Source organism: Drosophila tropicalis, unplaced genomic scaffold (assembly GCF_018151085.1).
Source record: "Drosophila tropicalis isolate 14030-0801.00 unplaced genomic scaffold, ASM1815108v1 contig_878, whole genome shotgun sequence".
NCBI classification, from domain to species: Eukaryota; Metazoa; Arthropoda; class Insecta; order Diptera; family Drosophilidae; genus Drosophila; species Drosophila tropicalis.
In genome coordinates, this window is record NW_027173374.1 from 16,016,722 (window position 1) to 16,039,081 (window position 22,360).

At 38.5% G+C, this 22,360-nt stretch overlaps 1 protein-coding gene across 1 annotated transcript; it reads left to right on the forward strand.

Annotated features, from left to right (window-relative positions):
- Positions 1 to 10,112: 10,112 nt before the first annotated feature.
- On the forward strand, positions 10,113 to 11,761 carry bard. The gene has a single exon (XM_068299291.1). The coding sequence runs from the start codon at positions 10,299 to 10,301 to the stop codon at positions 11,631 to 11,633; it is 1,335 nt and encodes a 444-aa protein (XP_068155392.1). The 5' UTR covers positions 10,113 to 10,298; the 3' UTR covers positions 11,634 to 11,761.
- Positions 11,762 to 22,360: the final 10,599 nt, after the last annotated feature.

Consider the following 22,360-nt stretch of genomic DNA (forward strand, 5'->3'; position numbering starts at 1 on the left):
TCTCTGGCGGTTATCGGCCAGTTTGCTTTTGCCTTTGGCACTCATTTAATAAGTTTGTTCTGGCTAAGAGATTACATGAACCTGCAGTGTTGCTTTTTCCTTTACGGGACTTCCAATCGCAATCATATTCTTTTGCCCTGTGTTCCAGTTCTTAGCAATGATCTGCAGGTTCTTTTTGCATACATGTGTACAGAAGAAGAACTCAGATATGTATATATTAACCGCGTATTTTTTTTTTTTTTTTCCATGTGATAACTGTCGCCCTTTTTGAGTTGGGTCGGCGGATTGGGAGAGGGAGAGAGTGAGTTGAAAGTGTTCGTTCGATCTGAGGTCTGGACAAGTTCGTGTTTTTCGTTTAACAATATTTTCAGCTCAAAGTGTCCAAGTCCAACGTCGACGACGCGTCGTCGTAGTACGTTCGAGTATCGTGTGACATATCGAGTGTGAAATGTCAATTTGAATTTATTGATAACGTAGCTACGGACATCGTTCGTGCGTTCATTTTTCTTTCCTTTACTTTCATTTTGGTCGTCATCTTCATCTTCATCTAAACAGCCTTACCCAATTATAGGTGCATAAATTTCAAAAGCCAAGTGCTTTGGTGGATATTTATGAAACGTTGATTCGCAATCAGCTCCACTCGCTTCGCTATAAAAATGTCCTACTGCCCAGATTTCTCATCATCATCGGATACCTTTAGACTGCAAATTGTTATTTATAACGGGTAGCAGCAACGCTACCATAAAGCACCCAAAGGATCCTACACAATATTCATTTAATTTTCATATCCTCATGTGGAAGAGGAAGAGGAGCATCTAATCAATTTCGCTATGTCTAAATCAATGATTAAGAACGTCCAACACAATGTGGCGAAATCTCTTTGGGTCTGTTGCCTTTTTGCATATTGTATGTATTGACAACAATTCGATTCGAATCGATTCGAATGCGACGACAGGAAACATCTTGTAAAACTAGCAAAAAGAACATGTTGTGAACATGAAAGGGCTCTGGCCCAGGCCTAAAGATCTTTCTGTCTCTCTTCGCCTGTGGGTATGGGGGATATGGCTTGGCTTATCGCAGAACCAACCCAACAATGAGAGCAGCAACAATATTATAATGGACAGGGCAAAACCACACGCGCGACGACGGCGACGGATACAACGATGGAGATGAGGATGAGGATCGATCTCCGCCTGCTCTCCTCCACTTTCGACACGCTCCGATAAATAAAAACGGCGCTGCGGCCCAGGCGACAATGAAACGTCTATTTTCGCCCCAGCCAAAAGGACAGAAGAGCGGACATACATACATTTCGATCGAGGGCTGGGCTAATGTACACACTCACATACACACACACACACACCGACACAACACATGAATGTGTTGCAATTGTCACGCCAAGTGAAGTTACAAATTTATGAATGCCAAAAAGGCTGAGACTGAAGCTGGGCGTCTTGTGGCACGCGGTTGGGCTGGCGGCTGGCAGAGCATAAAAAGCCATAAATATGTTAAAAGTCAAAGTCAAAAGTGTTGCGCTACCCTGGCCCCAAAGAAGTTCATTACTTGTTTTCTTTATTTTTGTCTTCGTTGTATAACCAACTTTCTCATTAAGCTCAAAAGAGTTCAAATAGCTTTAAATTGCGAGTCTGGCTCGGGTAAGGACATAGAACTTTGATCTCTAATTCGAATCCCGTGACATCCGCTGCCGCCGCCGCCCCCCACGTTACCAACAAATAAATAGGCAATTTAAATAAGATGATCGGCTGGCTCCATGGAGGCCGTGGAACGATCCGAAATCCAATTGTAATTAAATGGCAATATACAACGGACAACTTTTACCCGGCTCTAAGCTTTCAGACAATATACGCACAGATCCACATCTCGAAACACAGCTTCAGCGGCATTCTCAGTCCAGTCCAGTCTTCTTCCTCATCAATAGCGATTGCTCGATCGCTCGCCCGATCGTTCGTTCCAATGATTTATTGAATTTAAATCACTTGTATTGGCAACAATCCCGCTGTGAATTTGTGACATTTTTGTAAACGAAAAATGTCAGTTACTATTTTTTATTGGGCCGAGGAAAATGCAGGGCCAGCGCACATCAGTATCAGGATTATATTGATTTTGCTGCTGCTGCTGATGATGCTGATGGTGATGCAGCAACGTAAGTGTTACGGTACATGGGGCCATAAAGCTGCGTTAAACTACTGTAAAATATAGTTCAAATCTCATTTATAGCAATAAATACCGGGCCGATGCCATTAAATGAAGACCAAAACGAAAAACCAATGTATAAACATAATAAAAGAGAGACTAGGTTAAGCATCTCCTCTCTTCCTACTAATAAAGTTATTAACCACCATAAAGTTTACTCAAGTCTCCCTTGTTAAAACTCAATAAAAATTCAAAATATAACACACGAAGAGTCGGAGAGAAGAGGACAAAATCAATAAATGCATATAAATGCCAGTCAGATACACCTCATTCATGTATGTAGAGTACCTGATGACATGTTCGTTCATTAATTAGAAAGCGTTTCTGTTTTTGTCTCTTTTCGTACCCTGTATTTTTGAAACGAAGAGTATATTACAACATTGTAACAATAATTGTAGCCAACAAGCCAACCTACTGAATTATCCATTATTATAAGTCCTTAATATATCCTCAAAAGTACTACAGTTTTTTGAGTAGTAAAACTGATTGAAAATTCCCTTATTTATTGAAACAAACTTGATGTAAATTTACTAGAGGGTTTATAAAAGTCGATGCACTAATTTGATTTAACAAATTTTGTCTATTCCTAATTAGAAATATAAACAAAAACGACTTCATTAGAAAACTATAACACGCTTGTTAATGTCATGTCCAGCACAATGCGGGCAACTCCACAGCTCCAACTTAATGATCAACCTCATCCTAGGCTGTCCATCGGCCTGCCTTGGGGCCCTTTGTTTGTTAGAGTTTTAATTATTTTAGGTTTATCATAAAGTTCTTTGTTGTTTGTTTGATTTTTTAATGCCAAGCTCATTATCAAAGACTGACATTCCACAACACAATGCAAGTGACGTCTGTTCTGTTGATCTACGGCGGTTATAAATCTCGTGGAGAAAATCAACTATACTTTATATGACAAGAAAATCACTTTGGCTAAATGAATACACCTTTTGCCCTACTATAACTCCGATCCCACTCCCATTTTCATCTTCTCTCGGGCAATTGAATTCAATTGGCTTCGGCGCCAAAATCACGACTTTTCAAACGATAATCAATTTTTACGATCAATCTCACTTGTCATAGTTATGTGTCTGTATCTGTATGTGTGGCCAGAAAATTGGCAAATTAGTGTGGAAAATTGCCGATATATAGAAAGAGTTTCCCTAGTTATGGTATGTCCCATTTCATAGGCAATTTATTCCTCAAGTTTAAATATGGTGCTTTCTCATTTACCGCCTTAAAATGTAAATTGGTTAATTAAATTTCTAGTTATTACTATTTTTCCGATCAGATTTTATCTGCAACCTTATCGCAACGTCGGCATCTGTCTTCCTTCTGTGGCGACGAACTGAAAAATTTCCCTTAAGCATACGAAATGCGTTTAATTAATTGCATTTTCTCTGTTCCATCGAATCTTAATTCCCCCCTAAACGCTAAGAAGATGCCAAAGAAAACTTGTAACCCTAATGACTTGCTTTGACACTTTACCTTTGTCTTTGTGTTGGAAACCCTTTTCTTCTTTTCGTTTTTTGTATTTTTTTTTTTTTTTTTTTTTTTGTTCAGATCTCATAAATTCAACGGCAATTATGTCAGTTTATTTGGAGCAAAGCGTCTCTTAATTTATCGATCGGTAATAGAGCACACAAAAAAAACTCATTTTAGAGAGAGGCTGAATATGGGCAGTTCACAATTAGATGTTGATTTTGGTATGTAAACAGCAGGTGTTAACAAAGCAAGAGCCACAAAGTAGTAGTGGCTAGTAAGCCACAGCAACAATTTCTTCATAATGTTTTATTAATAATGCATATACATATACATATACAATGTATTTTGTAAAGCTGTTCAAAACTGGATCTCAGCATGACTTGGATGGAGAGATTTTCGACTTATTTTAATTTCAGTGATTTAAAGACTGTTAAATAACTCTTCTTTATAAAATAAGGTTAAGGTACATTTTAAATTCGAAAATTCTTAAAGGTCATCGCGCGAACGTTATTCTTCAAATAAAATTTTTCAATATTTATAATTACTTAATATGGGCCCTTGCGAATTTCCCTATTAATAAACATATAATTAACTGACTATGCGAGTTGCTGGCTAAAATTCAACCTAAGATTGGGCCCTTCGTTTGTTTTATTGTATGACATTTACCACCCAGGCATTTGTCAACGCTGGCGCCAAGTGGATCCCCCAATCGCTGCACATAAGAGCCATGAGTTATTTGCAATCTAATTAAGTTGTTTTAAATGAAATCTGACTTGCGAACAAAATGTCATATTTATATATTTGCAGCGATTAAATGGGATTCTGATTTTGACTCTCCCCTCTCACATATGTATTTGTGGCTGTTTTTAACTTATATGCCCCGATTCCTGACTTCTCGTGGACATTGCGTTGTCCGGTGGCGTCCTTCACACTTTGGTTACCTCATAAATTATCCTCATAATGAGCGGAGCCACAACAGGCGCCGCCAGCATCAGCCTCAGCTTCAGCTGTAGTTCCAACTCCAACTCCAATTCGAATTGCATTTAAAATACATTAAAAAAAAAGTTGCGCCATTTATCATTTTGGTTTATTTATGGCTAGATGATCCTATGGTAGAGATCTCACTCTCCCTCTCTTTGTCGCTCGATGAATAATTGCTACCATCGACGCGGCGGAATGTTATCAGCACCATAATTAAATAACGCCAGGAGGTGTCAGGAGTAAGTGTACCACGATCAACCACGACCTTCTACTTCCCCTCCTCCTAATGCCTGTTATTGTACTCAACAATCGTGTTTCCTTAATTTACCATGATCTGGCATATTTTCACTCTCTCAACTTATGTTTCTAAAAATCATGCAAGTCAAAACAAAAATTCAATTACAGTTCAACGAGAATAATCGATCAATTGAGAAGAAATTGTTACAACAAAACAAAAAAGAATGAGATCTCACCTGATCTCAGATCTCTCTGTACAAAGAAGAAATAAAATGCAAAACGAGAAGTTCGAGAAGAGCAAGCCAAGTTCCAATTAAACGTCACGCTAAATGAAGCGTAAAATTGCCCGTTGCTGCTGGTCTTGAATGTGGTTTACAGACAGAGAGAGAAATAGGAATGTACGATCTCCGATCAGCGATCGATGATCCCGAGTCGAGGGGAGCGGTAGACAGGAAAATGTGACAGTGTAATAAAAAATCAATTTCACAATAAATATCTCGCGCTAAAGAAGGAATGAGAGTCAGAAGAACCTGTACCTGTGTGTATATACAATACAACATATCTTATCACAGTCAAGCATCGCCTGAAACCTCAAAGTGGTACTTACTTATAGACGGGGATCGGATGAAGGAGGAGGATTGATCTGAAAATGAAAAGTGTGGTAGCCCAACTGTCAACGATTGATGTAGCAGCCCTTTATCATTATCACATCTGGATTTAGGGCAGGAGCAGGTACGAGCAGAGAGAGAGACAAATGCCTAAGCAGCTTGTCAGAGCGTCAGAAAGTCTGGCCCAGATCCCAAATCTGGTATCCTCGATCACCTGTGGCATGTTACTGCTGCGTTCCTTCTCTCTTCGATATGTGTGTGTGCCTGTTATCTTAAAAACCTTGTTGTCGTCTTAATTATTGCGTTAATGAGTTTTCAGTTTGCTCTGCTTCTCTGTTTCCAGTTAACCCGTTTGCAACAGCATTTCGTGCTATTATCAATCAATCGAAAGACGATCGCCGATCGATGGTCGATCGATGGACTGTTGCAGGAATATACTATGTATACTGCATGCTCTCCAGATCGACGATAAGCGTTGAGAGACTGACTACCAGACCACAGTATCTTTGTTTGTTGTTAATACATAGTATGAATGCTATCGTCATCCATTGATATTTATTAAGAAGCTTCGATAAGCAATCTTTCTTTTTTTGAATGCCGATCTTAAACACCGACAGGATATGAGAAACAAATCAACTACGAATTTATATACATATTTTTATCAATATACATACATACATATATTGATATGCATGATTTACAATGAGAACAATCTTTAACTTGTTATTCCACCCTAGGGATTTAGAAATCCCGACAAAATCCCACATTTAATTAGCATGTATCAAATAATTCAATAACTCAACACAACAATAGATCAATAAACAACTTAACGGGGTGTGTTTAGATCTATGTACATACACATGATCTGCTCATTGGGGGCGATCCATTTCATTGCCTTTGCCAAGTTGAATTCATTTTTGATTAATTGTGGGAGCAAAGATTTCCCACTGTGAAAAGGGGTTTTCTTTTCTTTTTCAAGCATTTAGAAAAGAAGTTAGGAAGGGAGATGGGATACGAAATTGTGGTTACTGAGGCGTACAGTTAAAAAATTAATGATTTGTTGATTTATGAATTGAAACGGGAACGGCAAGAGGAACGGAGGTCAAGTCAAGTGTACAACAATGATAAACGAAGCACACGGTGTGGGGTCTGGTCTGAGTTAAATATTAACGTTGGTATCATTGCAAGTACACTACAAAAAGACAGATTCTTAAAAAAGGTTCCCAGATGTTTTAAATTTTCTAGTTACCTTCTCAAAGTTCTTGTCAATAGTATAAAAAAATCCAATTTAAAAGCTTCAGATGGCAGATCACTTTATAGAGTCATCATTCGACTTTATAGTGTTAATATGTATACGTATCAGATGAGATTTTGTTAGTCAAGTCATTCAGAAGCAATTTGCAGTAAAAACTTCATCTACATCTTTAGAAAACAATAGGGATGCATCAAGTGCAGCTTTTGACTTCCACTTTACGAGCAGGTCGCATTTATCTGTTTGTTTTTTTCTTTCTACCTTTTTTAGGTGCAGGTTCCCTAGGCCATGTTGAATGCCGCCTTTCCGCAGGTTACATTCTTATGCAAATCAATGGATCAAACAATAGAGAATATGTAAAGGAGTAGCAGCAGCCGTATGATCAGTTGATCGCTCTACATTTTGTTACGCATCATCAAATGTCGTGGATTGTTAGTAGCTTATTGTTTACCCGACTTTATGAAGCGCCAATTTATGACTCTTCGGTTGAAAGAGAAGAGAGAAGTTAAATTTTACAGTGTTAGCTACCATTAAAGTAGCCAAAACATTTTAAACAACATCGGGTGAATGTTAATTTTTGTACAGCTCAATTTGTTTTCACTTTTCCGACAGAGAACATCAGCTATAACAACAGCAGCTACAGGCGACATAATTGCAACAACTTAAGGAATCACAACAAATAAACTCAAACTGAAGATTCAAGGCATTCAAATTGATTACATACAACCAGGTTGGATCCTGTCTGGTGTCTACAGTCAGCAGTAAGTAGTGAGCAGTCTGAGTTGGGGCCTTCCGATAAACATGACTTGGCGTTAAAGTCGCTGCTGCTGCCGCTTGTTTTTATTGTTTAGCTCGTTATCAAGTCAAAATAATCAGGAGGCGCAACAGCACTAACAATTGTCATTGTTAAGGGCGAGGCGATGCGAAGCCATGTGTTGCGCGAGGCATACAGGAGCCAAGTTCAATATATACACACACAAAAATTGTGCCCCATCATTGCCATTGGGGGCTATAAAAATGAAGCTCCTCATCATCACCCACGAGAAGCAGCAGCCGCTACCGCAGCCGCCCCAAACAATGCAACATGATTCGCGAATTATAAACACAAGTCTTGAGAGGAGTAGATCGGTATAAGCATCTTTAACTATAAAATAACTGAATGGCAAATACTCTAACCAAAATTTTAGAAGACTGAAAAAATGCATATGTTCTTACTGAAAAAATCAGAATAGTATCAACTATAAATCAAACGAATTATGCGCACTCTAAGAAAATGTTTACTTGGCTGATCTCTTATACTCTTATAGGCAAAAAGCATGACCATGATTTTTGTATATTTCTAGAGCAATATAATCGCAAAAGATGTTTGCAAAATTAAGCAGCAGCAGCAACCGTTGCTGATGTTGGTGACTGCAACGACAGTAATTGTGGCAAGTGATGATGCCCTTGCTCGGCCCCTGTGTCTTGTGCCCTCTTCTGTGTGGTGTTAGAGCGCAAGCAAACAAACAGCTCCTCTAGACACACAGAAGCCAAAACGTGTCGTCCTTTGAGTCACTTCACTTGAGCGACTTCAGCCAGAGTCTTTTTCCTCTTACCTCTTAACTTTTGGCTTGTTGTTGTCATCTTTTTTTCTCTGCACGTGGTGCTGGTGGTTCTTCCGCCGTCTTCGTTTTTAATTAAACAATGTATTAAAAAAGAAGAAAAAACGTAGCCTCCTGTCGTTTGTCGGTGTGAAGTGCAGGAGCAACACTAGCAACAGCATTCCCTTTTCTTCTTATTCTCGAGCTTCTTCAAGCTTGTGTGAGTTATGAGTTGCGCAATCACGACTTCTTGTCTTTGCTTCTTGCTTTTCTTGTTTTAGTTTTATTTTCGGTTTCTTATTTTATTTCGGGGGAGTGAGGCTTGATTAAGTTTTAGAACAAATGAATTAAAAACGTGCGCCAGGATCATGTCTCTCTGACCATGTTTCTGAGGTGTGATATAATTTGTGATTCATCTGCGTGTACCTGCCAAACCGAAATTAAAATCCCAAAAAAATAAACGACAGCTGTTATATATTATATGTTACCTCTTATTTTCGCATCTTGAGAAGTTTTATGACCATTGAAAATTCCAAAGGGGCAGCTGCTGTTGCTACTGCTTGGAAACTTCTGAATTTGATTTGTTGTAGTTACATACATACATACCTAAATATGAGAAGATGCGACATCACTTATAAAGCCTCACAAAAATTTTTAAAAAACGGATCTCTTCTTAAAGATAACATATTTATTTTGTAATTCATTTAAATGAACAAATCAGAGAGTGGCACTTGAACCAAGGAAGATTGTTGTGATGTGATTATGTCAAAATTATTAAAACAGTCTCGAGTCAGTCGAGTCCGTCGAGTGAGTCTACATCGCATTTCACAATTCATCTGCCTTGGATTTTGATCGACACTGATCTGAGATAAGGCCAAGTCAAATAACCGAAAAAAACATACACAAAAAAATATATGAAAATATACATATATACACATTGAATCCCAAGACAGACAAGTGCATTTGCATCAATAGAGTGGAAAAGAAGAGAGGAGAAGGGAGAATCGTGTGAAATAGCTTTCCCAAACTGCTTAAGAAATCGGTGCTCAATGAATTTGTTGAAAAAATATGAACATTTTTGAAAAGACTTTAGAGAAAAGTTTCAAAAAGTAAGAAAGACATTTAAAGCAGGGACACCACCTTTATGCTTTGACAAGGCTGACAACAATACCATTAGGAATTAGACAAAAGGCAGCACCACAACGACAATTGACAACAACAGACTTAGCATTTGATGATCATCATCGCTAGCATCATCAATGTGCTTGTTAGGCTGGTGTGAACCTTTAGGCCTTGCCATTCTCAAACTGAATCACCAGCTAGATAGCTGGCTAGCTAAGCTGATGACAAAACAGCCTACCGAAAGAAAGAAAACAAATTCTCTTTAGGTCTACGATGGCAAACACAACAAAGCTCTCTTAGATTATTAGATCGGTGGCTGCAAGCATTTCCTAGAACGTAGCCAACACGATGACCACGTTTCCCCAACGCATCCGGCCGATGGCATGAACTTTACACGTCTTGCCGCATGTAATATGCAAACTAGACGAGTTGAGTCGAGATGAGGCGATGACTGTACACAGATAAGCAACAGCAGGCAGAACGTGTACAAATTGCAGACACTGTAAGGGGATTTATGACGACGATGCTGCCAAATGCGAAATCCTTCTTTGGAGGAGCACACAGGTAACTAACAGGTAGCCCACAATGGATACCTAGGAGAAAAGTGTCACAGCTGTCATTTTGGAAATGGATTAAACTAAGATTGAAATTTAAACGCACTATAAACCACCTACCTGTATACCTATTTCTACCTGTTTTGACTGTAAATTTTTGGCATATATACCATAGGATTTTCATCATTGGCATACATTCATCTCGCAATCTTTCAAGTGTTAACACCTCAACCAGATAAACAAGACGTTTAGCATCAAATTCAAAATGTTGCAAAATACTGCCTTCTATAAGCACGCTCTCGAGGCCCAGCACAAAGTGTTGCCGACCTGTGAACCAAACTATATAGACAATCTGCACGTGATATTTTTCGAGCAGATCTTTGAAAGAATTGACTATTTGAGCGATCAGGTGCGCATGGCACGAGCCTATCCCCAGTTCCTTCCTCAGATACTAAAAATCTGGGAGAAACGTCTGCATTATCGTATCGTAGGACCAAACACCGCCTTTTTGGGCCTTCTGGATATTGAGGACTATGTCTTCTTCATGGACCACATGGTAGATCGCTTCACGGAATTGCATGTCCACGACGATGGCATTGGATCATTTGCCGAATTCTATGACTACATCACACATCTGTGTGACATTAACATTACACGTCTTCCGAAAGTGGACACCTGCATATTGGCTGGCAATCCAGACACAATGGTGGACGAGGATGTCCGTGACTTGACCGTGATGTTGCCGAATCTTAAAAGACTTACCACTTGCATGAACCTGTCTGGTGCCTATATGCGTGGCTTTAGGAAGCTTGAAGAGTTGGTCTTCAAGTCGATGTATCATTCACTGCCCCTAGATAGCCGTTGGATTCAGGACATTTGCCTGGGAATGACCCAGTTAAAGGTTTTAGATATTACCGACTCCTTTGATAGTGGTGTGCGTCTTCATGACATCAAATTGCCGCAACTAGAAGTCCTGCGCATCAATCTAAGCAGCGTGGAAACCATTGTATCGCAGGTGCTGCAGTTGCCAAAGCTACGCAAATTGGCTATAAGGTTTGACGACTCACGGCAACTTCATGCCGATCAAGAAACTATCTTCCAGCAGATCGTTGTGGCCAAAAGTGAATCCATTACTCGAATTGCTCTCAACAACGAGGTAGTCCAATTGCCATCGCGTTGGTACCAATCGTTGCTCCTCGAGTTGCCGAAATTGAAAGCCCTCATTTGCGAAAATTGGTATCACAATGATTTCTTCCTAGAACGTCAGCATATACCATGCGCCCAAATGGAGATACTTAGTTTTAGTGGCTGGGAAATTGTTCGGGAATATCAATTGCTTGAATTGGTGGCCGAATGCTCACAGCTCCAGCAGTTGGCATTGAATTCGTATCATAGCACTATGGATAAGTTAAATAAACTGGTCAGCATTCGTATGCAAGAGAAAAATCCAAAGCCCTTGCGAGTTTTCAGTGACATGATGTGGACGCATCTCACACCACAGGAATATCAATTCTGGCAGAACAACAAGTACGTCCAAGTTACCTGCGATGGCACCGACTACGACTATCAGGAGGATGGCTTCGAGTTTGACTTTGAATAGCTTAAGAATTTAAAGAAGAAAACGAAGGAGAGAATTGTATATACACCTAAGCAATTTGTATTTTCTAACGTAATTGTTGTAAATATTTAAAAATAAATATCAAGCACTGGCAAAATCATCCAAGTAAATGCAGTCTTTCCTTTCTTTAACAACAGTTTCCCATTTTTCCTTGTTATTATTTATATACATTGCAGCGCTTTAGGGTCTCTAGCAAAATGGAAAAATCAACACACTTTATGGCCCAGCCAGGTAACCGAGAATCAGTAATGGAGTTGGTCCCTCTTCACGTACGCACACACACACACACAAACTAGTGCCATGACCTCCACTCACTTGGCCAGTTAATTTTGGCTAGGCATAAATTATTTGATTTGATTGAGTCGGAAAATGAGTTCGCAAATGGCCCAAAGCGTTTGAATGGCAACTTTGAAAACTAACGTTTCTGCCAGGGTTGGAGTTAATCAAGAGGGGCAAATTTCTAAGCAATATTTGTTCACTCGAAAAAGACAAATTATTTTAGATGTTAAAAGGAATAATTTTAACAATGTTTTTTTTTTAGATTATGCTTATTTGGTATCCATCCCTGGTTGCACATGCATCTGGCTAGTTATATGCAAAGAAAATTAAGCAATTTTGAAAATGGTTTACATAAGATTTTTATTTTTTTTGTTCACTAAAAGAAAACCGAATTTTTATGGCTTTCGTTTTCCATTAGTAGTAGGGGAGAACTGGTGGAAAGCCAGCCGGCAGCAAACTTGGCTTGTCTCCTGATTTAAGTTATTAGCCGACATAGTGACAAGTCAACACAAAGCCAACGTTCCAATATTTTGGGTGGACTAATTTGTATACCTTGATTAATAAGACAGAGACAGAGAGAAAGATTAAAATGCAAACGAACTCAGTCCGAAGGCAAGCGGAATGCGCCCGATGACAGTTTGAAGTATTGAAAATTTAAAAATAATGGACTCTTAATTTATGACCATCAGAGATCGATAGGTTGCCATTTACCCTCATTCCACCGAATGCTACGCCAGTCTAGATCTCTCTCTAGATCTTTTATACATCAAAATCGGGGCATATTTATTGCTTTTTCATTAATTGACTAATTGCAGGTTGTAAAACAGCAGAGAAGAGAAAAGGAGAAAAAGAGAGAGGGAGTAAGAGAGGAAAAGAAGCCCAAAACTAATGTGGCCCAATTAAAGGGACCTGCCTATAACTGTGCATTTTGCCTAATTTCTCAATTAATTTTATTTAACCTGAAACTCGCTCGACGATAATTCGTCATGGTAAATGTGTAACGAAATGTGAACCAATTCGTTCAGAGCCATAACTATATGGATTTGCGGAGCGGCAAGCTACAAACTACAAAATCAAATCAAATTAAATGAAATCGAATGCTTTGAGATGATGATTTTAGCATAATTAAATTAAACATAAAAGGTTCAAAGGTTGCGTTAGTTAAGTGGAAACGGAATGGTAAAAAACACTCTTTAAAAACTTTAGTCCATAAATAGTGCGATAAGATGTTGCGGCTCGTTTGAAATGGGTTTTCACGGATTTATTGAGAAGATCTTCTACTTCTCTCGATGATGAGCTGGGAACAGTTTGAAGAAAGCGGCAGCAAAAAAATGTGATTGATTTCGGCTACCTCAAAATTTTGATCAAGTTCTTCGCCTAAGTCTTTTGTTCTCTGGTAGTGCCCCGTCTAATGTCTTCATTAGCAGCCACGCGGCAGATAAGTTGGTAAGCTGTTTTTAATAACCCCGTCAACTATTTATAACTTTAATTAATAGAGTGTAGAGCAATTTAAATGCAAATCTGAGCTGCTTCTGAGTGCTTTGGATCGTTAACAGGGGGTAAAAGAAAAGAAATTCAATTTAAAGCAATCTCTTTAAAGTTTTTAGTTTGATTTTGCTGCAGTCGCCGCCTTTGTTCAAATGTAGTTATTAAATTTGACAGTTTTCCAGTTTGAAAGGCTTTGAAGTTTTGTCGGCGTGTAGCAGGAAGAAACAAGGCAAACGTATTTCAATTAGCATTTTGATGGGTCCACGAACAAATGAGGCACCCGTCGAATCACCAACACTAACAATTTGATAGGCCCATTGATAGCACTTCATAAAGCAGCAGCTGTACCGCAGCAGCGTCTACTTGATCGTCTTACCATTCGATTGGTTCGATTAAATCATTATTGGACTTTTAAAAATGTCACGCGATTTTCGAAAGAAAAAACTGGACTCCAACTGAGTCAAGCTTTGACAGTATTTGCGAATAATTAAATGTTTATTCCAACGAGTCGAGAAATTAATAGACCAATTGATAGACCATTTATCAGTGGAGAAATTATTGCCAAGTATTCCAGGATGCAGCTTGTCCAAAAGTGTTTGCTGGCCATAAAGCTAATAAAAGGCCAAAAATAAATATCGTTTTGGTTTCTTTTTCATTTTTGCATTACACAAAAAAGTATTAAGTTACCATAACGATTTGTCAACGTTTAGTTAAGGTAACAGATGCAGACGATAGAAGTAAGGTATGGGCTGAAGAGGGCTTGTTGTTGACACATGCAACGATCCAAGGCAAATCAACACAGCAGACCACCTGCAAAGCTTTTCATGAGACGAAGTGTTGAAACCAACAACAACAACAGCAACAAGAAAACTTGACAACAAGACAAGCCTTTGATTAAAGCAACTTGTATTCAATTCAATCTAAAACGTCCAACAAAACGTCTAAAACATCTAACAAAAATTTAAAATCTTTACACAAATGCGCGCGTCTTAAGAGGGAAGTTTTTCACAATGGGCTTATCAAGTTGATTTTAAGTAAACAAGTCCATACTTTAAGAGCAGCTCTCGCGTACACACACTTACACGCATATGTACGTACAATACAATATATATTGTATTTGAAATCTGAGCCAAGTCTCCTCATGGTGCCACATTTTATAGCTGGAAGGCACGTGTATGCAATTTTCATTCATACATTATTCATTCATAATGTACTCTTTTTTCATGGACAGAGATGATGATGATGGTGGAAAAGCAGAGAAGAGCCATATGTGAACTGTCTGTCTGTGGTTTAGCATTTTAACTTACCTTTTGCTATAGTCAAAAAATAATTGCCAATTTCAAGTCAATTGGCTATTTACCCTGCTTATGGTTAATAGAGAAATCGCTAGCAGAGAATGGGGAGAAAACTATGGGGACCTATGGCACCATAGGATGCTGATGTTGATGGGTCTCTAAATGGTTAGGAAATTCATTTGCATAGCCCAACAATTGGTATAATAGAGAAAATTTCACCAGCAATTACATATACATACGTATGGGAAACTAGTTGACGACTTGTTGTTGAGGTGGTAACTCAATTTATTTATTTAAATTTTACATACAGCAACAAGCGCCAGGACAGATCTTTCGAGCCTTATGATTTATATTATACAACGAGCCGTTCGTTTCTGCACCTTTCGAAATTTTTTGGTGGGGCGTTGCATTAATTGAAATTGCAAATGTTCCTGCTTGATAATTGATAGACCTTTTATGCGCAGTTTCTGAGAAACAAATACTTTTTTGGCTTTTGGTATTTTTTTATTATTATTTTTGGGCTTGGCCACATATATATAGTGTGACTTTTATTAATTATAGAATTATATAGTATACCCAGATCTTTTAAGATATGCCGAGATATATATCGCATTGTATTGTGTTGTATTGTAACCTCAGCCTCTTCATCTTGTGTGGCGTGCCATCAAAAAACCATGAAACATAATAAAAACTCATTTTCGGGCAAAATTTGCATAAAATCAATGGAACACTGCATACCAAAACAGATGTAAAAATAGAAACAGATCTTCATGGGTCATGTTATCATAAATCTTTAAAACTAGCCAAATAAAAGTGTCACTAGATAGCAAGAGCATAAAAATATGATCATGATGATGATGATGACAATGATTATGAAAATACGATACATAAGCTGCTGGCATTCAATTGAAATGTTTAATGATTAGAAAGAGGAGAAAATATCTACTGAAGAAAAGAGCCGTACATCTGACCCTTCTCTACCCAACCAGCATAAAGTTGAAAATGACTTAAAAGTCACTACAAAAGGTGCGGCTTGGCTGGAGTTGCCTGCAAACGACAATGCGATTCTCTTAAATCTGACCGAGAAAGACTTTTTGGGATAGGCTTAAGGTAGATCTAAATGAAAACCAAAAGAAAAAGGGTGAAGCAAAAAGTTGTGTTTTTTCTAGATGCTGTTTAGACCAACAGGGACAACAATAACAACATTTTACAGTCGATGTCGCTAATGAATGGAACGCGTTTTTCGTAAATTGTATGTCCAAATGAATGAATAACTGAATTTAGTGAGTGAATGCGAAGTGAGTGAGTGACAGCGAAATGGCAGCTTCTTCTTTTAATGAGCAAGTGACGATGTCTTCGTCATCTTCTACTTCAAGTACAAAATCCCCATCTTTTACCACTTGACGATAAAACAACTTCTAGTCAAAAGATATTTTTGGTTTCCAATGATGGAGCGACGCTCATTAATTCAGTGAATTGGCACTTAAACGGAAGCAAAAGTCAGTTAGTTCCAGATATTCTGTGCATACTTTTATACATATGTACATAGGTACGTATGTATGTATATATTAATGAGTTGAAAACATGGTCAATCAGGCAAACAAGGTCTTGTTGGCTTTCAGCTTCCTTCACTTAAATATAAGACTCTTTGGAGGATCCAATCCGCTTTTCTATTTCTTAAAACTTTTACATTATCATTATGTTATTAATGTTTTAAATTCAGGTTGTTTTACTTCATTATGAATAAACCAGAGGGCCGGGGCTAACTTCGACCGCGTCAAAGTTTGTATACCCTTGCAACTTTTTTGGTAACTCTATCCTTACCTATTAGCCATCAATGTGGAAGAACGTTTTATCTAAAAAGGCTTAAGCTTGAGAAAGAAAGGCCTACAATCATAGGAAATAACGAAGATATTGATCAAAGTCACTGTTTTCCACCGATCGTTCCTATGGGAGCTATATGATATAGTCACCCAAACTTTATCAAATTCGGCACAGTCATTAACATATATATTAAATTAAATGTTTAATTTAAAAGCAATCGCGTTAAAAGTAACGAAGTTATTTACAAAAGTCACTGTTTTCGACCTCGTTCCTATGGGAGCTATATGATATAGTCACCTGATCTTGATCAAATTTGGCATAGTCGCTTATAGGCGTAGTAAACTCTCTAATATTAAGTTTCACGACAATAGCTCAGAAAATAACGAAGGTATTGAGAAAGTCACTGTTCGTGACTTGGCCGTTTGTATGGGAGCTATATGATATAGTCACCCGATCTTGATCAAATTTGGCATAGTCGCTTATAGGCGTAGTAAACTCTCTAATATTAAGTTTCACGACAATAGCTCAGAAAATAACGAAGTTATTGAGAAAGTCACTGTTCGTGACTTGGCCGTTTGTATGGGAGCTATATGATATAGTCACCCGATCTTGATCAAATTTGGCATAGTCGCTTATAGGCGTAGTAAACTCTCTAATATTAAGTTTCACGATAATAGCATAGAAAATAACGAAGTTATTGAGAAAAGTCACTGTTCGTGACTTTGGGGTTTGTATGGGAGCTATATGATATAGTGGTCCGATCCGGCTGAATCCGAGATATACAACGCCTGCAGTATATACAAGCCTACGTGCAAAATTTCAGCTCTGTAGCTCTTACGGTCTAGGAGGAGTTTGCGTTGATCCAGACGGACGGACGGACGGACGGACGGACGGACGGACGGACGGACGGACGGACATGGCTAGTTGAACTCGTCTCGTCGTGCTGATCAAGAATATATATACTTTGTATGGTCGGAGATGCTTCGTTCTATGCGTTGCACACTTCTGACCAAAATTAATATACCCTTTTTGCAAGGGTATAAAAATGACAAACTATGTATATGCTAGACAGGGAAGAACATGAAAATGTCAAATTGGTGTTAGATCTGGGGGCGTCAAGTATAATTAATGTACAATTATTGAAGTCAGCGGACATTTTGCTTTGTCTATAGCACTTGAACTAATTTACAAGTTTCCATATTTAAGCAATTTGTTGTTTAGCCTGCAAATGCGAATGAATGAACCAAAATGTAAACTCTTATGGACTAAAGCGGAGTATAAAGGGGGCTGCTGAGTATGTATGTATATGAATATGATTAAAACCCAATTGGTTTTTGTGAATGTGTGTTCTGTGTGTGTGAAAGAAGTCAGGCATTGTGGGCGTTGTCTCTCAGTTACTCTCTAGCGGTTTATTCATTCACAAGATCCACACCCACATAAGATGTCATTTAAAATAAAGCAAGTGTGAGAAAGAGAGAGAGTTAAAGAGAGTCGCGCTCTCGCAAGGTACAGCTGCAACATTTTCGCAATTCAATTTTGCAGTGAAAATTTATCAATGAAACCTCCCACACAACGTAGGTTTGAAATGGCGTGTCTCTGTATGTAACGATGTCGACGTCGGCGACGATGACGACCCTGCGGACCAAAAGCTCCTTCCGTGGCGGTAAAGCTTTATGCAAACTTTAGTTGGTGTTATTTTTAGCTGACCGAAGCTTTGCTAAAAAGCTCAAAGGACTGCGCATCCAACTTGTTGATGAAATTTAAATTAATTCAATTAAAGAGGATTTACATAGTAATTTGATTGTTAATACAATAACAAGTGATGCAAATTTCGAATACTTTAATAATAGGGCAGCACAGGCTAGAGGGCTAAGATCAGTATGTGTTGGGATGTATGTATGTATCGTATGAGTGTGGGTTGAGAAGCTCTCCCTCTCCCTATATCTCTCTCCTCAAAATAGAAAAACCCACACACACACACAGACAAAATGTAAAGGTGTTTGTGACTGACAATAAGATAGAAGCTTACTTGCGGGGGTTGGGTGCCCATTCCCCCGATTTGTTCTCTCTTACCATCTAACACACATGCGTGTGACAGGGACAGCTGTCTGAACTGCATGTACAGTTGCCCACACAAACAACAGCAACTTGGGCGACAGATCTCTAAGTAAGGCGATGATCAGCCCACGATATGCCGACGCTAAAAAAAGAGAAGAAAAAATCCAAACCAACCAAAACTAAACCAAAAGCGCTGAAAGTCCAAAGCTAAAACAACAGTTTTTATGCCTCCGACACTCGGACGAGTCGAATGGCAAAACGCAACCGGAAGGAAATTATCGTCTAATAGAATTAACGCGCCCCGATCATGAGATCGTTAAATGGAATTACGTCGAAGAACGCTTAGGAAAACAACGAATGTTCCCCACCCCACTTCATTGAAGACATATCTTAGTCGGACCATCAAATTGCGTGTTTCAAATCAAAATTGCATAATCTTTAAAGGATAGCAGTAGCCCCCAAAAATAAAGATCTGTGTAATATTTCCATCTCACTCTAGTTAAACCGCTCGGTGTCGTCGCGTAATCGCAGTAGCTGCTGCTGCGCTCTGCCGCTTCCTTTGACAACGCTAAGCAGTGCTACTGAGCTATCTTCTTATCTCTGTTTGGCCATCTTTTCTGGACTGTGAAGCTCTGAAGAGTCCGCGCGTGCGTCGCTGGTCGCCTTTGGCCCGCCTCGTAATTAATTACAAACGTAGTCGCAAGTCGTTCCAACAGTCGCAGTCCCTCTCGTCGCTGAAAACTTCTTATTTACGCGCTAAATCTTGATTTTTCATCGGTTCTCTGGAGTCATTCTCTCTAGGGTTTGCGTGCTCCTTCACCTACTTGGATTGCATCGCCGACGACATCTGATTGCCTTTTTATGGCTGGTAAGTAGCTTGACTTTTTCTACAACCACGACCAGAACGACGACGCCAAGTCAAAACAAGTATATTAATCGACGATGGCAAATCAGTTCTAGTCTAAGTCATGAGTAGGTTTATTGTAAGTACTAGATAGGTTCAATTTTTAACTCATCGTTGTCATCTAAAGTTTTTTTAAAATTGTCTTTAGATTACATACTAAAGGAATACTCCGGCAATCAAATTAAATTACTAGGCATAATTTGCCATATCCACAAAACACACACAATCACATATATGTACATATGGGTAGCGAATTTCAATCACAACAAAAAGGTCAAATGTTTTGTTTGTTGAAGCCAAGAAATCTCAACATTTTCATCAAAATGTCAAATCACTTGCATTCTTGCATACATATACTCGTAAGTAGTAAGTTCCAACAAGTTGGTGGCTGCTTTAATGTCTGCTCCTGGCAATTACAGTTAACTGGACGAAGGATAACAAATTCAAATTGAAAATGACATTTGATTTAACCAAGCTTCGCTTGGCTAATGTTAAAGTTCAAACGGCCCAACTGTTCTCTCATTTTACTCTCCTTTACACACACGCACAAAACTGACTGTTAGCATATATTTTTTTTGAGTTTTAATGTGAATGAAATGTGAACTAAAGTTCAGATGAAATGAACCCAGACTCCTTTTCCCCATTCTGTCGTTACGTCACGGGAGCTTTTTCATTGATGGTTCTAGCAACTTCATTCATATTCCAATTTAAATGGACCAAAAACATTTCCATTTGCCGCCATTTTTTTTTTTTTTGTTGTCATAGCAGTCCTACCCACACACATATTTCTAGTTGGGAGCTTGGCCCCAGGAAAAGGGCAAAGTACCATCATACCATATCAAAAACGCCGCTGCCTTCTCCCACATTTTCTTACACAGTTTTTCTGAAGACAACATTTTCGAGTAGCTATTCGATGCTTCTTACAGTGGTACATACCTGTATGAAAATTACTTTACATAATTTTAATTATTAGATATTTTAATGAGCTTATTAGTTTGCCCAACTCAAACGCATGATAGTTGGACATATATCAACGATGAAGAATAAAGAAACCATAGCAATAGTATTTTATAGCTTTGAGCTCATTGTGCGGGGTAGTTTAGTTCCAGGAACTTAATATCCTTGTTTGACATTGTGGGCGGTTAATCGCATCTATTAGCATTGAGCATTTCGTTGGCCCGCCTTCGCACAAAAAAGAGATTTCCAGTGAAAAAGAAAAGTTGTGGGAATCAACAAGTATTCGTTTGAAAAGGAGGAGAGCGGAGAACGAAGCTTTACGACAATATATCCTAGATTCATAGTTGAATTGCTGCCTTCTATTTCTTCTCCTTGACGACCTCGACATTGGCTCGGCGGTGGAGCCGCCGTCGATTTCTCATTATTTTTTTGATATTATTGTTTCACTTTACTCATTTGGCGAATTGAATATAATTTCACTCTCATGTACTACTTGTTTTGATTGATGCTCAACTTTGACCTTTAAATGTCAAGAATGGCAGGATGCTTGCAACTTCTAATTGCCCCAGCCTGACTCCCCTTTTGTTTTTGTTTGTACGTTGTGGGCGTTCATGTTTCCTTTTTTTTTCTTTAGAATTTTTGCATAATATTTTTGCTGCCCAGACTTTTGAAGTTCACATTAGACTGGTTCTACGAAATTGAGCAGTCATGACTTAATAAAAAGTCAATTCCCGGGTTTAAAAGACGTATACGTGATAAAAGAAGATTACATAAATTAACTGAACAATAATGTGGAGAAAGTGTTGATAACACCTGAAACGGAACTTTTTGTTTTGGTTTCTGTCATGATGCTCTCCGTCTCCACGTTTTTTTTTTGTTTCTTTTTGTTTTTTTGCTCAATCCGCCAAACATTTGCCTACTTCCCACTCTCTCACTATGCTCAATGGCTCTCACACTCGCTCCCGGTATTGTTGCCTATGGCAGCCATCATCCACCTACACTGAGACTATGTGGATTGCTGTTGCTCTTTTTTCGTCTATTCCCTAGTCGAATCGGAAATGCTGCTTTTCCACTCTCACATGGCGGCAGCGGCCCACCACCTACACTTCTTACACACACACACACCTATGGATACACTGATAGGGACTCTCATTGAGGTGCTCCTCATAATAGAGAATCAACAATTATACAAAACGACGACGACGATGAGGCTAAACAATTTTCAAGCATTTTCGTTTCATCGTTTCCGACGCTTCCGTCGACGGAACGCCAACGCCGGCGCAAATATACGACAACGCTCACATACACAGGCACAGACGAAACGTTTGGACGATTTTCCACCGTTTTTGCCGAGTTTTTCCATTTCCATTTTCAATTTTCACTGCTCGTGCCAGTAGCGCATTGACGGCTCAACAGCTCGTCTCGGCCAGCTTTCGATTTTCACTCTTCTCCATGCCAAAATAAAAAGAACAATATCAAATAAAATTAAAAAAAAACTGCATCATTGAATCGCGAGCTCAAATCTTCATCTTCTACTACATACTTTTGTCCAAATTTTAAACAAATCAAAAAAAGAATTCGAAAATAATACAAAAAATGTAAATAATGAATACCGTCGGCAGATGTTATCAAAATCAGATATAAAGTGTCAATATATTTATTAAGAAGAATAATAGATATATGTATAATGTTGTTACCTCTTTTTATGGTCTTACTATAAGTCAAAGTCTGAGTGTCTGTTTATGTGATCTTTTTAATGTAGAGTGTTTTTATTGTAGTTGTATTCTGAAAACAAAATCAATTTTAAAATATATTTGTGGTAAAAGCATTTTAAAGGATCAGGTGAAAACAAATTTGATCAACTTATGAAGCTGAAAAATGTGCAAATTAATCAAAAATCTTAG

What these genes read in the sequence shown, in the direction of transcription:
- bard (XM_068299291.1), top strand. Translation starts at nt 10,299, where the DNA reads ATGTTGCAAAATACTGCCTTCTATAAGCACGCTCTCGAGGCCCAGCAC.